The following is a 17,381-nucleotide window of genomic DNA, read 5'->3' as shown; positions in this document are numbered from 1 at the left end:
CAGTTTATTAGAGATAAAATCAGTGCAGATTCATTGAAGTCTACATATCATGAATATGTTCAGTAAATACTAGTTGCATAACTTCCCCGTTTCTAGTTCATAATGTTCCCTACTTAAACAAAATTTAACATCATATTCAGCTGTCCATACCAAATAAAAAAAAAATAAAGAATATCTTTAAGTTTGAAAATCACTATGACACATCAGATGCCGATAAAAACAGCAAGTCTCCAAACTTTTTTCACGGTTATACATGTAGTATAAGAGTTTTTAGAGGATACTGTCTTTTGGACCACTGAAATAACCATGAAAAAACAGCAGACTTTGCTTTAAAAATAAAGCCACAAACTTTTAGAGTAAAGTATTCGTTTTAACCAAAAAAATAAATAAATTTAAACAATTTCCCTACTCCTCATTCCTTTTTGTCCCTATATTTTATATAAACAAGTTCTTTTCAAATTAAAAGAATTATAAATTTGTAATCATACTGTTAGTTTAAATTTGTCCATGCAGCACACGCATGCATATATATTACCCTCACAGGAGATATAACTACTGGAAACACAGCAGAGCATGTCAACATTAATGGTGTAGCCTTAAAAGACTGTTTGACTACAGATAGGCCCATCGTTGTACCAGAATTTTTACGAGTTGGTTGAGAAGGTGTTGAAGGAATAGATTCTGTACTACCAAGTGTCATTGTTGCAGGCTGAGAAGACATACCTATACTTAGGTCCAAAGATGTGGAAGGACTACAGGTGCTCTCAGCTGTATTTTCTGACAAAGCCACAGCAGATAGAGATGGAGCAGAAACAGATTTTGACATTCCTGTTTTTTGCTGAACTCCTTGTACAGACATTGTTAGGGAAGTTGCATTTTCAGTTTCATGTATAGTAGCCATGGTTGTTTTACTCTGGATTTGTAATGGCTGTTCTTTGAAGATGGTTAGTTTCTCGGACTTTAGCGCCAGGCTTCCTGCAATTAGTGGTTCCTTAACTAATAAATGTTTGCTTTGGTCCTCCTTCAATTTTCTGACAGAATTTGCCCTTGTTTCAGTCAAGTTTTTGTCATTCACATTTCCCAATGAACTTGAATCTGCTGTCCATAAATTTGGAAGAGATTCTGATGTCTTTAAAGGCTTCAATGGTGATGCATTTTGAGACTGCTTGCTGTCTGCTGAGCTCTGTAAATTATTTGTTTTGACAGAATGTAGTTCACCATTAACTTGATTTTCAATCTGATTAGTGTCATTTCTCTGACCTTTATTTTTCTGAGGGTCAAAGGTATGTTCAGTGTTTACTATCTCTTTGCTCTTCTTTTTTTCATCTTCTACAGCTGACTTAAGAATTTCAACTGTGCCAGTAGATTTGGGGATTTCAACTGCTTCAGCTGGTTTAGGGATAATTAATGTAACCTGGTCAATTCCATAACTTTTCGGATAGAAATTTCTTGTTATTGAAATGTCATATTTGTCTGTTGACAGAGATGTTTCTTTCTTAAGAACAATATTTTTATCAGATTGTTCACCTGTTTGTTTTAACTGTACTTCCTTATCGAATGATTTAGTACCACTATCATTCAACAGATTGGCCATACTATTGGAAACTTCTATTTTTGCATCTAAAGTTGTTTTGAGAGTCTGTTGTGATTTGGAATCTGCCTTTGTTTCATTAAGGTTAAAATCTGATTTCACATTTGACCTTTGTACTTCCATGTTCCTTGCTGAAACCTTGTCTAATTTCATTTTTTCAAATTCTTCTTCAGAACAAGTAACTCTAACTATTTTCTTATCAATCACCTTCCAAAAGGGCATAAATTTTTCTTGTTTTTCTCTGTCATAAGTTTTTTCAAGTAGATTTTTAGAATCACTAATCACTGAACTAACATTATGTTCTTGTGCTGTCTTGGATTCAGTGATTCTTGACAAATCAGAATCAGAATAATTTCTGAAAACATTTTTGCCTTGTAGAATATTTTCTGACAATTTTGTCTTGCTATTTTCAGAATATTCAGAAATAGGTCTAGAAAGAGTATCTGTGGCCTCTGAAACATCTTCACCTTCTGCTAGTAAAGTTTGTTCACTAGTTACAGAATATTCAGAGATAGGTCTAGAAGCACTATTTATCAAATCTGTTTCTGTCAAAGTTTTAGTGCTTTGGGTAGATTCAGAATATTCAGAGTTAGGTCTTGATGCTGTGCTTGCTGTTTTTTTAACATTTTGAATGCTATCTAAAGAACCATTGACAGATGTTTGATCAACAGAAGTTTCAGACCCATTCCTTAAGTTCTTCTCTAAAAAAGGTCTAGTTGCATTGACAGAAGTTTGATGAATAGAGGGTTCAGATCCAAATTTCCAAACTCTGTCATCGTTACTTTCAACAGGAGACAAAGTGAACATTGGAGAGGTACTCAAGGGATCCATTAGGCTCAAAGTGTGTCTCTTCATGGATGGTTTAGGGCTGTTATCATTTAACTGTTCTACTGAAGTATACGACCTGTATACTGTGTAAGGTGTTTGAGGTTTAGTGGCCATGCCAGTTTTATTAGGTAAGAAGGTCTGTCTCTGTGGTGTGGTGTGGATAACTGTGTTAGATACAGAACTAGCTTTAGATGCCACGGTTGTGTTGACTGCCCAATTTGTGGCTTTCACTGTCATAAATCTTGGCATGCCAAGATAATTTTTTCCTTTGTTGTCACTGTCATCAACTAAACCAATTTTACTCATATCACCTGCAGAAGATGATACATGTGTTCTCTGAAAAGCTGGAGTGAAATGGCTGCTAGAAGATTTGTTTGTTATCAAATTACCAGTAACAAGCTTGTTATCAGTACTTGTACCATGTAAGTTGTTCTCAGCAGGAATGGCGGTCCCGGAACTAACCAAATTTGATCTAAATCCAGGCAATGACATTAAATGGTACAGCGGATTATATGGTCCAGGCCTACGACTAGACACAGAAGTAGCAGAATCCTACAGACAAAACATGCCAATATTTTGTAAATAAAAGTGCAAGGACAAAACATGCAATGTACCAATCTGAATAAAACAGATATTCATGTTTCATGTGAATATATATACATATATATGATGTATAACTAATAGCAAGTACATTGTATTTCAAAACAAATATTCAATCACAGATTTTCAGTATACATTATGTAAGCATCATAACCAGATCTTTTAAAAATTGGATATTCAAGTTCATGTATTAAAAGGTTTAGTGCACTACAGACTAATATTGGTGAATATTTTTCAAAGTAAAATACTGTATTGGAAGAGCTTGCACAAATAATATATAAACTTTGTGCAATAATCCTTTTATTGTAAGCCAACATTTTTTAAATCATAAGAAATCCATTTCTGTTGTCCTCACAATTTTCAAGCCTTATTGGATATATAATGCAATGGTAGAGAATAAATTCACAATTACTTTTATAAACTTTCCAGTACTATACAATAATAATGATTCGAATTCATTGGTCAATCTTATCCAAATACTGAAAATTCGGAAATAATAGCGAGGTTTTTAAGAATGCAAATAATGTGATTGCGTGAGTTTTGCAATAATAAGAAATCGCATTCTGATATCTGATACATACATCTGTATGAAGCTTTTGCTGAAATCATAATTATTAACCTCCCATTTTTATTCAGTCTTCAAAATTCGCAATAATTAATGCACACAATAATTTCTGAATTTAAAGTACTGTGGAATTATTATTATTTGTTGGCTACCAATTTTCGTGGTTTTCATTGGTACAGGTGAACCACGAATTTCTATGTTCAACGAATTACAAATTTTCTATCAGGTTGTATGCAGACTTTGGCAAAACCATGAAATCACATATCCACGGAAAGGCAAAATTTCTTCTATCCACGAAAATTGGTTCCCACGAAAATAAATGAATCCACAGTACTCAAAATCACTAAATTCCGATCAGTATAATTTAAATTCACAAATATTGGCTTATAAAATGATAAGTTATCCCCCTTAACCTCACTTTCTTTGTTCAAAGTATTGAACTATATTGATCATAACCACTATTAGCCCCTACAAATTTTCACTGATTACTCACCGTAACTCTTTTCATGTCCAACTGCTTAAGTTGTTGCATATGTCTGAGTACAATCTGTTTATAGTACTGTTCCTGAGCGATAGGGTTCCCATCGAGAGAGATTTCTGACAGACTAGTAGATTCTCCAAGGCAAGCAATGTCTTCAAAACTGAAACAAAGAAAGATAATTCATGAAAAAATGATTCTTTTTCCTTAAATTTTTTCTATGGCATAAAACCAAAACGCTGCTCATAAGTCTTTAAACTTCCTACATATTTTCTTTATGAAAGGTTATCATATTTTCTAAATGGAATAAACCTATATTTTTGGTCACCAAACATTTAATTACAGTTCCATTCATCTTTCTGTTTCAAATAAAAGGATATAAAGTGAACTGGTTTTATTATCCAATAAATTATTAAACTGCATTTTGATTTTAAATCAAGGGCCATCACAGTAAAAGTGAAACTGACAGAAATCAAACCCAACAGGTATTGATTGTCCATAGCAATCCATAAAAATTTCTATTCATATGCTAGGGATTTCTATCATTCTGAAACCAGTAAATTACATTTCTTTTTGTCATTCAAGGGCCATTACTCTGGTAAAAAAAGTAAATTGACAAACAAGGAACCAACCTGTATTTCATTGAAAATAAGTTCATAGAAAATTTAACACATTTGGCTAAGGATTTCTCCTCTTGTGTGGACATATAGATGGATATACATGAGCATCACTATAATACCATACTATATGTTAGGTGGAGTTATCAGTAGTTCAGTGGACTGATATATGGATATACATGAGCATCACTATAATACCTTACTATGTTAGGTGGAGTTATCAGTAGTTCAGTGGACTGATATATGGATATACATGAGCATCACTATAATACCTTACTATGTTAGGTGGAGTTATCAGTAGTTCAGTGGACATACAGATGGATATACATGAGCATCACTATAATACCTTACTATGTTAGGTAGAGTTATCAGTAGTTCAGTGGACATATAGATGGATATACATGAGCATCACTATAATACCTTACTATGTTAGGTGGAGTTATCAGTAGTTCAGTGGACATACAGATGGATATACATGAGCATCACTATAATACCTTACTATGTTAGGTAGAGTTATCAGTAGTTCATCGGACATATAGATGGATATACATGAGCATCACTATAATACCTTACTATGTTAGGTGGAGTTATCAGTAGTTCAGTGGACATATAGATGGATATACATGAGCATCACTATAATACCTTACTATGTTAGGTGGAGTTATCAGTAGTTCAGTGGACATACAGATGGATATACATGAGCATCACTATAATACCTTACTATGTTAGGTGGAGTTATCAGTAGTTCAGTGGACATATAGATGGATATACATGAGCATCACTATAATACCTTACTATGTTAGGTGGAGTTATCAGTAGTTCAGTGGACATATAGATGGACATACATGAACATCACTATAATACCAAACTATGTTAGGTAGAGTTATCAGTAGTTCATTGGACATACAGATGGATATACATGAGCATCACTATAATACCTTACTATGTTAGGTGGAGTTATCAGTAGTTCAGTGGACTGATACATACGAAAGAAAATTTATACAGATAACCCTCAGTTGAGTCAAAGTTATATTAAAGACAATAATGTTCTTAACCACTCACGTTGCTCTAAAATTTTCAGAGTTCAAGCAAAGAACATTTGAACATTTATAAAAATAATAAGTAAATATGTATTGTCTTTCAAAAAATATGACACTTTTGAAAACAGGTACTGCTGAAATCTTCTGTCTGTCAATTTGGCACCAATCTCTTTATCTACCAAAGAATAATGATCTCTATTGTTGTGTATTGACCTCAGATTCAGGTTTTTAGACTTTATCACTGACAATATATGGGACATTAAATCACTTAGAAGATGGATGTCAAATGCTAAGAAATTTCGAACATTCTGCTAAAATTCGTTTATTGTATCTTATTCTTTAAATCTGTTCATAGCACTCATCCTCTTACAAACTCATTAAACCTAACTACAAAAGGAATCTTTAACATGTAATGCAAGATTAAATTTGTCACATGAATAATAACATAAAAGCAGAAGTTTAAGGTTCATATTCCCTTTGGCATTCTTTAACTGTCTCTAAAATCTGACAGAATCAATAGAATATAATCAACAGAAACTTGAGATTTTGACAACTAAAATATGATGACTGGTTAAAAGTTTGAAAACCATACTTTTTCCCGACTTTATATCATATTTAAATCTTATTCAATACGGTATCACGTTTAAATCTATTTGAAAACTTTTAAATGACTTTATAACTGATACTAATCTGAAGCACCAATTTAAAACTGTTACTTGACTTCTTCTGATATACACTTAGTTAAATTCTATATTGAATATGATAGGTTATCAACACATTCTTAACCATTCTCATACTTTTTACATAATTGATGTTCATTTAATTTGGGTAGTTACTCTCTGCAGTTCTCTTTAGGATTGTCTGGTTTGTATATTCCCAATTATTTATGGAAATTTGGTCTCCTTAATCTTTTGCTTATGGTGTATAGATCTAATCAATTGCAAGCACTATGAATTTTATTCCAGAAATATGTGCATCTATTTAAAATCAGCATATTTTCATTCCTCAGGTCTATTTTATTGTTGTATACATACATTCAGTACACCATATTATGATGAATTTTCAACAGAGAAAAACTGCTCTGCAGTCTCCTGGAAACAGGATGGCCTCGAGTGCAAGAGTTAGTGGATTAAAGCCCATGCTGGGTTCAACCTATGTCTTAAAATGGTACTTTTGAATAATATGTCTAAGTAGAAAGACATGTTTTCTCAGAGACATGTTAAATGGGAACTAGCATGGTGAAAACTCAACTTACGGCGTTGGTTTTGTACAAAGCAAATTAAAATTTCAAACATTTTAACCAGTTATAAAAATTATTATGCAGGTTGACAAAGTAAGCGACATGAGTCATAATATTGATTCTTTTTTGCTTTAAGTTTAAAGTCAAGTGGAGTGACAACATTATGATGGTTGGTTCTTAATAGAGTTGTCTTACAATTTACACTTCTGGTATTTTCAAACTGACAATCAGGTTAAAAGTACAAATATCTCAAAATTGTAAAAAAAAATTCCAACTGAAAATTTGTTAAAAAATGTTTCAATTCATTAATAATACAATGAATACAGCATTACAATTTATTCATTTTTCACCATTTAGCCATCTTAACTTAATTCATTATTTATCAAAAAAGTGGGGCGTATTGCGTTTCCGCTAATTTTTCAAAGTTCCAATACTACTTTCCGGAAACTTAAAGTATACGTTTCCAGAAATTGTATTTATTACTTTTCCGCAAATTTACCTGGTAGTAAATTATAAATATTTGAGTATATGTTAGATAAATTATTTATTTTATATCAAAATGTGGGATCTGCTAATTGATTTTTGCACTACCCGAAGACTAACTCTCCATCCCGAGGCAGTTCATATTGACTTTGAATGTGCAATGCATACTGCTTTATCAAAAACATGTCATGCTGCTACAATCAGTTGCTGGTAGGTTTACTTTCATTTTGGACAAAGTTGGTGGCCTAAAATTCAGTAAAAAGGTCTTAGTGTCGATTACAAGGACAGAAATTTGGATTTTGGAAAATGGCTGACACATTTCTTTGGTTTGGCTTACTGGAGGAAAAGGATAAGATGGACTTCCTTGTTGAACAAAGCACAAAACTTGTAAACGGTGTAAACTTTGTATGACGCGTTGGCCACAAATATTCTGCATGAACTGATTTTTGAACTCATGTCAAGATATATCTGATTAGTGCTGACTTTTAAACATATGTTTTAATCCATTTTAATGATGAATTTTACTTGCATGTTATGATGACTTAGATTCAGATTCAATATTAACTTAATAGATATTTAATTCATTTTTATTTTCACTTTGCTTTCGTTCAACAAGTATTCCGTAATTATTTTCCTGGAAAAGTAATTATTTATTTTTTCCAGAATCGTAACTATTTTCCCGGAAAAGTAAGGTATTTATTAGCGGAAACGTAGACTTTTTTTCCCGGAAACGTCATATTTTTTTCGCGGAAAAGTAATGCCAATTTCCAGGAACGTAAAATGCCAAAAAAGTGATATTAGTCTCATTTAAATGAACAATACAGCTGCAATTTGTTAGAAACACAATTATACAAAGTGACAATTCTTTAATTTGAAATTTCTCTTTTGAAATTTTTGTTTTTTTTGTTTTTGCTGGTATTACATGTCTAATTCAGAATATAAACTCTATATTTTTCAAACTTAGAATCCTATGTTTACTAAATTCACTTTGAGACAATTAAAAAAAGCTCTTATTATATATCGATTAGTTCATGAAAAAAAACCCTCAGTCAGTCACAAATATTGGGTCCCTTTTATATTTTTTGTACATGTATCTGATCTGTCGCTATATGACATTACTGTTCGTTCATAAGATGCATTTAAAAAGAAATTATTGCAAAGAAAAAGGCTTAATTTCATCAAATGTTTACAAAGGATTAAAATTTATCATCTTACCTTAATTTACAATTATGGATTATAATACTTTTATTTTTATAAAAAATAAAAACCCAGAAAAACAAAGAGATACAAATTTCTATTTCAAAATAGACACACTTACTTTCTGCCATTGCGACAATTCTTCACTTTTTCTCTATAATTTCTGTAATGCCACATGATAAAATTGTGTCTTCCCTCTCAGTCCTTAATGCATCATGCATAAAATTGTCTTTACATTATATGGACAACATATTTATAATTCCATTTCAAATGAAACTATTTGCTCAATAAATATCCATGTATACTTGTTGCTTATCGAGTTTTGAATCTCAAATTATTCCATAAAATTTACGAAATTAATAGAAATCTCAGTTGTACATTTCCATTAAATACAAATCTAAATTGAAATCACATATCAAGAGTTCCAATAAAGTTGCAAAATAAAATAAATTATCCTCCTTTCCATTGTTCTTTACTCAATACATTTTTATCACAAAGATCTTTTATGATATTACTGGTACATGAAATTCATATACCAAACAAGAAAACTGTGAAAAACAAAGGTAAATAAACTCCTTCTATATAAAGATTTAAAAATTTGAGTGAAATAAACAAACGCCTGTTTCACTGATCAGTTTGGATCTAATCTGCATGATTACTTTAAATCTTCTTAAAAAGACAAACTGTCAATTAGTAAAAAACAAATTCCAGCATGTATATTATCCAGAAAATTTATTTTTTAAATAACCACAAGACAGCTTTATTTAACTGGGAACTGAATGGGTTAAACTACACAATATATTTTATATATACAAACATCAACAATAGGTCAATTCTTATAGAAAGTATAAAAAGAGGTATCGTTTGAAGGTTGCATGCATAATATTTACAGTATATATAAAAGACAGCTTTTAATGGGTAGGTAGGACCGCTCTTATATCGATTTAAACCCTGTTCTAATATTGATTCCTTCTTGTATGTTTCATGTCAAACTAAAATATCCTTGTCTCTTTCAACAAATTTACTCTCTTGTCTGATTAAATAGTTAACCACAAAGATAATTAGTTTTGTTTGAATATTTAAAATTCTTATTTCAGTTCAACAACAAATTAGATTTTGATTTCAGCAAAATTTCTAAAATGGCACCATTATTTCCGTTCTAAAACTAAGGGAATTTAATTTGTTGAACAAGGTTTTCACCTGTAAAAATGTTATTTGTTATATGATTTGTTCAGTACAAATTCAAATAAAGATATAAGAAAATGTGGTTTGATAACCAAAAAGATCATCATAGAGCAAAGCAAGAAATGTGGAACAACTACAAGTCATAATACATGGTCTTCAATAACTGGGAAAGATCTATTTATATATTTAAAACTTTATCATGTTAATACAGTAGGCTCCATTAGCAAGCTAAGACCTAGCATATGTGGTGGAGGGGAAAATTCTAAAAACCTAATTGAATAGATTTTTATTGCTATAAAGCAGATAGATCAATTTAAAACATTTTGATTTCACTGATATATACCCATTCTCAGACAAAACATGTCGCTGTTCACATCCAGTGCAAATGGAACAAAAACATTGTAATCTCTAGCTGTTGTAATTGTAAATTGAAACTGAAGTGTGCACAATCATAAAGAAACATCTTTTGAAGGTGAGTCTATAATAAACTGCCATGAAATTGGAAATAAATGTTTTGATTTATCCTAATGTTCTTTTAAAAATAATAGTTGGCAATGTTAGTTGGTCATATGCATCAGATAATATTTGTAAAATATGACACCCTAGAGATGACTGTATAAACTTTGTTAAGTGATTTCAGTGGTCTAGATTTTTTTAACGTTAATTATGAATGCCAGATTTGTTTACACCTTTTTTTCCAAAAAATTTATTAAAGAAAATAACATATATAAAATTATAAAAGTACCATGGATGCATAAGCAGAGTTGATATCTTTATGGATCTGTAGCAGAAGAAACAAAAGTTCATGTCAAGTACATTAAAGACCTTATAGTATGTTGACAATTTATGTCAAATGTGGGAATTCAAAAAAATTGACCACATCTCAGTCTTTTAATTGCTGCTTTAACCTTAACCTTTGACCAAAATTTAAAAGGGTTCTTTTTCACCCCAAGGTGTATCATTCACCAAAGATCGGGAAAGATCTGATTTATATCATACACTTTAACCACAACTGTGTAGGTACTACTGCTGTGGACTATCAGTGTTTCAATTCTTCACTGCCAAGCTGCTGACCAGGTATATGTATAAAGTCTTTCTGTTAAGTAATACTTGAGAAATGTGTGGCACAAAATTTTAAGTTCATTCAACATAATAAAAAGTTCAAAGCAAACAGACAGGAGCTGTCTAACATATCTGAAAAGTGCTCACAATTACAACTCTTCACTGCCAAGTTGCTGACCAAATAAAAAGAAGTTCTGTTAAATAGTTTCTGAAAATGATCTTGCAAGACCCTCATGGGTAGTCAAGGTCATTACAAACACCCCCTAGTAGTAGTAATTTCTGAGAATAGAAATATTTGTTGGAAGGACTGACAGAATAACAACGTGAATCCAATATAACCTCCACTTTAAGAGTGGGGGTATAATTAGGATGACAAACAAAAATCATGATCAATAAGATTTGAAAGACAAAATTTTATATTGCTCCAATCTTTAAAAAAAAAAACCTAAAAAGCACTTCACTTGCTATTAAGAAAAAAATTACCTATTTCTCCTCCAAGTAAGTCGTGGAGTCACATCCTGGTCCAGCGATTCATTGCCTACCTTTTTGGCATTTTTTATTGAAAATGAAATTCCCTTAACACCTAACTTGTCCATTTTCCTATGTCTTTCACACAGACAGTGAAGTAACTGCTGTTTAAATCTCTCAAAATCCATCATCTCTCTTCGAGACATTGTTAATGGTCCACTCCAAAACTTTAATCCCTCAATAAGTTATTTACTGTCCATTCGAGTCAAGTCAACAAACTTTTAAGACCTTTGTTTTTGTTTTTGCTCAAAATATTAAATGTTTAAAAAGATGAATATTTTATATTCAGTTAAGATTTCATCCTATTTTTACGTTATTCATTTTATTTCTTTAAATCCATGTGAGTATATTGCGGTAAATATTACATAACAGCTGCAGTGAATTAGAACAAATGCTGGTGCATATACTACACATTCAGAGTAAACTTGAATCCATCAGGAGACATATACTGCACATCTATCACAATTTATTCACCTTTTTTTTTTTAACAAATTTTGACCATTTCAAATTGTTACAGTATGTCAAATAGCTCATTAAACTTTCAAAAGAGAACAAACTATAACACCACTTCACATAGCTATAATATATCTTAGTCAAACATGTCAAATATTATACTGAAACCATATAAATCATATTTGGCAGAATAAAGACACATTCAAATAAACCAAATTACCAAACTGGTGTTTCTGATCAATATTGCCTTGTAACACACACAAAATTTTCACTCTAAATGCATTTACAAGTTAAAAAACTATTGAATTTTTCAATTTTACTTTCTGATTTACTTTTGTTAAAAGTGGGACACACAAAAAAGATTGAAGAAAGCTAAGGATTGAAAAATTTGTATAGAGATGAACGAGTTAATTAAAAAATTCTGTAATTACCCACACGACTCGCTTTTTATAAACCAAGGTATTCATTACAACTTTCCTATACATGGTAATGAACTTGTACTCTCTATATATTCAATTTCTATACATATTTCTGTTATAAATAACACATACAAATCATTAAAAGTAACTTGATATCTGATTTTTTATAAGAACCTGTTTAATAAAATTAATATATTGCATGATTACACATATTCAACTGATCAAAAATTTCAACTGATGTATTTAAATAAACAGGTTATTTCATATGCAATTTCCTTATTATATAGTCATCATGATACAATATACTGGAAATCATAGGGCAGAACTCATTTATTTTCATCATCCATCTTACTTCAACTTAACAAAACAACCTAAAGAATACCTAAGAGGCTAAGTCCACTTTATCCATGTGTTAACCCAGATATTATCCAAATTCTTGTCAATGTTCTAAGAGAATTTAAACTTCAAAAGCTCTTTTTGGTTTTCATTTCAACCCCAAACCCCCCTTAAACTACCATCTGACTACATGTCTGGGCAACTATACATCTTGAAGCCTAAGAGTAAATCTACTCAACTGTTTGTGCTTCTGATCAAGAAACAAATTTCTTATTAAGTCAGACATTGCTCAATGAGAATTATGTATGGAAATTTAACACTAGTTATCTACACTAACCTATAAGAACTGGCTTTAAAGACAAGAAAAGAAAAAATAAACTGAAATTTGTTTACATGCAAATATTCTATCTGAGCAGATAAATTGCATTGAACTAGTTAATTACATAGTATCACTATGCAATATGTGTTCAACAATTTTATAAGCATTTTTGGCCCCATCTACCAATGGACAATAATTTCTTAACCTTATCTAACAATGCTTTTTATGTTAAGAAATAATTAATATTCGACTGTTTATTTTCTTTTCAGTACATCTTCTATGTTAATAAAATCTATATAGTATCAACTTCTAGGTTCATGTCACATGCTTCCAGGTGAGGGATTTTCTCACTGTATTGAAGACCATTTCATTGCCTTGGGCTGTCATTGACACATTCCCCATTTCCATTCTCTATTCTCTTCAATTATATATTTAATACTCCACACAATTTTCATTGTTTTAATGTCTGTGCTAATATTTTGTTATGATTGACAATATTATTATTCTATAACAATACATAAAATAATTCCAATAGAAATGCAGGCGCATAGCTACGTTTACATCAAAATGCCCGGGCATGCATATCAATTTTGGAGAAAATATATTTTAATCCAAATAAATTAGAAGAACTGGTTAAAAGCACACTACTGTGAATTCTACTCAATTTACTATTGTTTAAAGCAATTCATTATCTGCTGAAATACCATAAGTGGATTGCATTTTTATGTTACACCTGACCATCAATGAAAATTAATTATTTCATGACTGTGTCCATTAACAAAATTTGCGCGTAAAAGGGTGAGAAAATTAGATGAAGTCAAAATAATTAATAGAACCAGAGACATATGTGTATATATATCTCTGATAAAACGACAACATTGAGATGGAGATTTGCTTTTTTTCATTATTTCTATTTAGTTTGGAATATTTTGTCGATTGATTGTTTTACCCCACATCTCCTTTTAAACATATTCTAAAGTATCTGGTTTTGATTTTTTTTTCTCTAAAACAAATGACCATTAAATTCTAAATCCACACAATGAAAAAAAAACACTTGAAAAAACAAAACAAACTAAACTATAAAAGTGAGGCGAAAGATACCAAACTCATCAGTCGAAAACAAACTGACAATGCCATGACAAAAATGAAAAATGATGAAAAGACAAACAACAGTACAAAACACAACACCGAAAACTAAAGACTGAGTATCACGAACCCCATCAAAAACCAGAGGTTGTCTCAGGTGCTCCGTAATGGTAAACAGATCATGAACCTCACGAGTCACCAGTCGTGTCGCTCATGTAAGTACGAACTCGCTAATAATTCTAATTCAGTAGGTCATATTTCGAGGAAAAGTGGACGGGATTGTGGTTACAGCAAATTGGAACATATCCGTTGTCACCTGTGAAACAGAAGCCCACCTCCGGGTGCGGGATTTTCTCGCTGTGTTGAAGACCCATTGGTAGCCTTGGGCTGTTTTCTGCTCTTTGGTCTGGTTGTTGTCTCTTGGACGCATTCCCTGTTTCCATTCTCAATTTTATTCCATAATGGTCAACCAACTCGTGATGATGGCCATAAAAATTTTGAAGGAAAGATTTCAACTTCACCATAAGGAACTCTTGGTTCAATAGCTTCTTTGTAAGCACTAAGAAAATCACAATAGGAAATGCAAGCTCGGGAATATCGTATCAGCTGGGAGATATATACTCCATAAGCAGTTGCTGCTGGTATGTTGCTACATAGAAATGGAAATTTCACAATTGGGAAGCTGAAATCATCTCTTTTGTCGTAAAGTTTTGTTTTCAACTGACAAAAAATGTTGCTATATGTTTTTAATGATAGAAATGGTATCTCTTTCTTGAAAACGCATGAGCTTCAGGGGGGTTTTGTACCTTACTAGGGTGTCCTCTGCCCTGGACCCGCTGGTGCCCCAGACCCCTCACCGAGGTTCGGGTGTACACGTAAAAATGGCATAGATACGCCACTGAAAAGAGCATTAAAATTGATATGCACTTCACTTAGCATACAATAATGTCAAATGTCAATTGTAAACATGCTGTCACAGTAATATTTGGACAATTGAATCAAGGAAGAATCGAGGAAGAATAAGATTTTACTCTTAATTTTTTCTGTACACACTGTCTTCTGAACAGATTCAACCTATGAAGAACATCTTCAAAAAAAATAAATAACAGTCATTCAGAAACAGTATCCATATGAATTCTTCTCTTGTGTCAGTCCCAATTAAATATGTTGCTGAACTGCCTTGAATCTAAGATGACTGCAGCAATAAAATGTAACCCATTCATCATAATGGTTTAATAGCAATATCAGAACTAATGTAAAACTCTGCAAAACAAGAGAAACTTGCAGACAGGCTTGGATAAAATGCATACCATTGTAGAGCCATTATCAGGAGAGTTAAATTAACGAATACCCTTAATTCATACATATTCTGTATAACTTACCTTGAAATTTCATTAAAACTAAGAAACAGCCTCTGTAAGCTTGGTAAATTGTCTACATCAACCTGAAAAATCATATATTTTAGTCCTTATTCAAAAATAGAACAAAGAAAGACTACTCTATCGTCAACTTTTGAAGAGAAAAAAATATTCTGGATATCATACAGTAATGGAATACCAACTTCTGTGGATTTCAAGGGTAGAGGAAAATCAAAAATTGAAAAACACTTGACAAAAATAAATTTTTAGGTATTGGAGTATAGTATATGAAGCAATCAAATGAGGATCTCTCAAAGTAGCAATTTCTTCCAGAACCATGAAATTGATATCAACAAAAATAAATGAATCCACACTATGGAAAAAAAATGAGTGTCTAAACAACACAAATTGATATATGAATGCATTTTAAATTTGGAAACTGGCCTGTCTGAGAAGGTAAAAATCTATTTTTCAATACTGGCCTGAAATGTGCATATGCATTATTAAAAGGTAAGAAAAGAAAAACTAAGACCAAATAAAAAAAAACTATTTCACATCTATGATTTCAACATTAAATAGGATAAAAGGAGATGAATCAATTATCAATCAATTAGATAATTGAGAAAAATTTTGCACAGTTAACAGAATATGACAATAGATTAAAATGAAATGCAGTTTTAATTAACAATATAAATGAAAATAATTTATATGTGAAAGCATGAAACTAAGAAAATAGCATAAATTGAACTGATAATAAAAAAATAATTAAAGCTTTTAGATAAAACTTGGTTTATATGCGATATATTTGATTTTACTGTATTGTTTTTATAATAGTAGAATGGTTAACATTTTACACTGAGATCATAAATACAATATAGTACTATAAACTCCTCAATTCAATATTAGTTTATGTAAGGCTTTTACATATTTCAAATCATCAAATATTCCAACAAATCTTAAAATATATAAAAATGTAAAAAATAATATGGCACTCTCATATATAATAAAACCAGTCTTAACTGACCCCTCATAGGGATTTTGCTTGAATAACACAGGTATAAGGGTTAAAAAAAGATTGAATCAATACTCAAGAAAATTCATTATATGTGTTTTGACAAGTTTCCAGTTATCAGGGTTAGGTTTAGACAAGTTTCTATGTATCATTATTATTCATGGAATACCAATTCTTGTGGATTTTGTAGATATAGGTAAACCATGAATTTAAACGAAGTAAAACTTTTCTTAAGGCTTGTATGCCGACTTTGGCAAAACAACAAAAAACAAATATCCATTTAAATTGCAAAATATCCTAAATCCACGAAAAATAAATGATTCCACAGCTAGTATGCAACAAATTACCATACCAGAATTTTCATTTTATTATTTCTTCATATACTATTATAAAAATAAGGAGATGTGGTATGATTGACAATGAGACAACTATCCAACAGAGTTCAAATGAAGTGGATGTAAGCAAATATAGGTCACTGTGCTGACTGTACTGCATTTAACAATTGACAAAACCCATACTAAATAGTAAGCTATAAAAGGCCCTGACATGACAAAACTATATGATAAGCAGCAACCAATGACAATGATTGAATTACAGGCTCCTGACTGAGGACAGAAATACGGTAAGTGTCAAGGTTAAACATGTTTTTGTGCACTCCACTCTTCCCCTTACCTGGTAGAGCAGTGTTTGTGCACTCCACCCTTCCCCTTACCTGGTAGAGCAGTGTTACAATGCTTTATAAACACAAACTTTAAAAAACAATTGGAAACGTCTTAACCATATTATACCATATCTTTTTATGTTTATATTAACTCGACAGATTAGTACGAAGTAAATGAGAGGTAATGTATATGTGATCAATTTACACTTTAAAAGTAAAGATATATAACCACAGGACATAGATGCCCTTCCTGGATTTACCTTCATCATGAATGTTCAAACCTAAAACTTTAAAAGACAAAAATGTTGGAGCCTTAGTTTCTT

The 17,381-nt window shown here is 31.4% G+C and overlaps 1 protein-coding gene across 13 annotated transcripts in view; it reads right to left on the bottom strand.

The window, feature by feature from the left end:
* The window catches only part of LOC127735043 (leucine-rich repeat-containing protein 49-like), a 98,013-nt gene that overhangs the window by 45,242 nt on the left and 35,390 nt on the right, over positions 1 to 17,381 (bottom strand). For 6 of the 13 annotated variants that reach the window (XM_052245138.1, XM_052245141.1, XM_052245139.1 and 3 more), the window contains 2 exons: positions 15,410 to 15,471; positions 4,078 to 4,225 (listed from right to left, as the gene is read on the bottom strand). In XM_052245138.1, the coding sequence (XP_052101098.1) occupies positions 4,078 to 4,225; positions 15,410 to 15,471 (210 nt within the window). Of the gene's footprint in view, positions 1 to 535; positions 2,974 to 4,077; positions 4,226 to 15,409; positions 15,472 to 17,381 lie in introns of those variants that run through there. The other 7 variants (XM_052245133.1, XM_052245135.1, XM_052245136.1 and 4 more) reach the window with 2 other exon arrangements.

The sequence above is a fragment of the Mytilus californianus genome, unplaced genomic scaffold (genome assembly GCF_021869535.1).
Source record: "Mytilus californianus isolate M0D057914Y unplaced genomic scaffold, xbMytCali1.0.p SCAF_3, whole genome shotgun sequence".
NCBI lineage: Eukaryota > Metazoa > Mollusca > Bivalvia > Mytilida > Mytilidae > Mytilus > Mytilus californianus.
The sequence above is the reverse complement of the archived record's forward strand: the minus strand, read 5'-3'. Positions and strand labels throughout refer to the sequence as shown.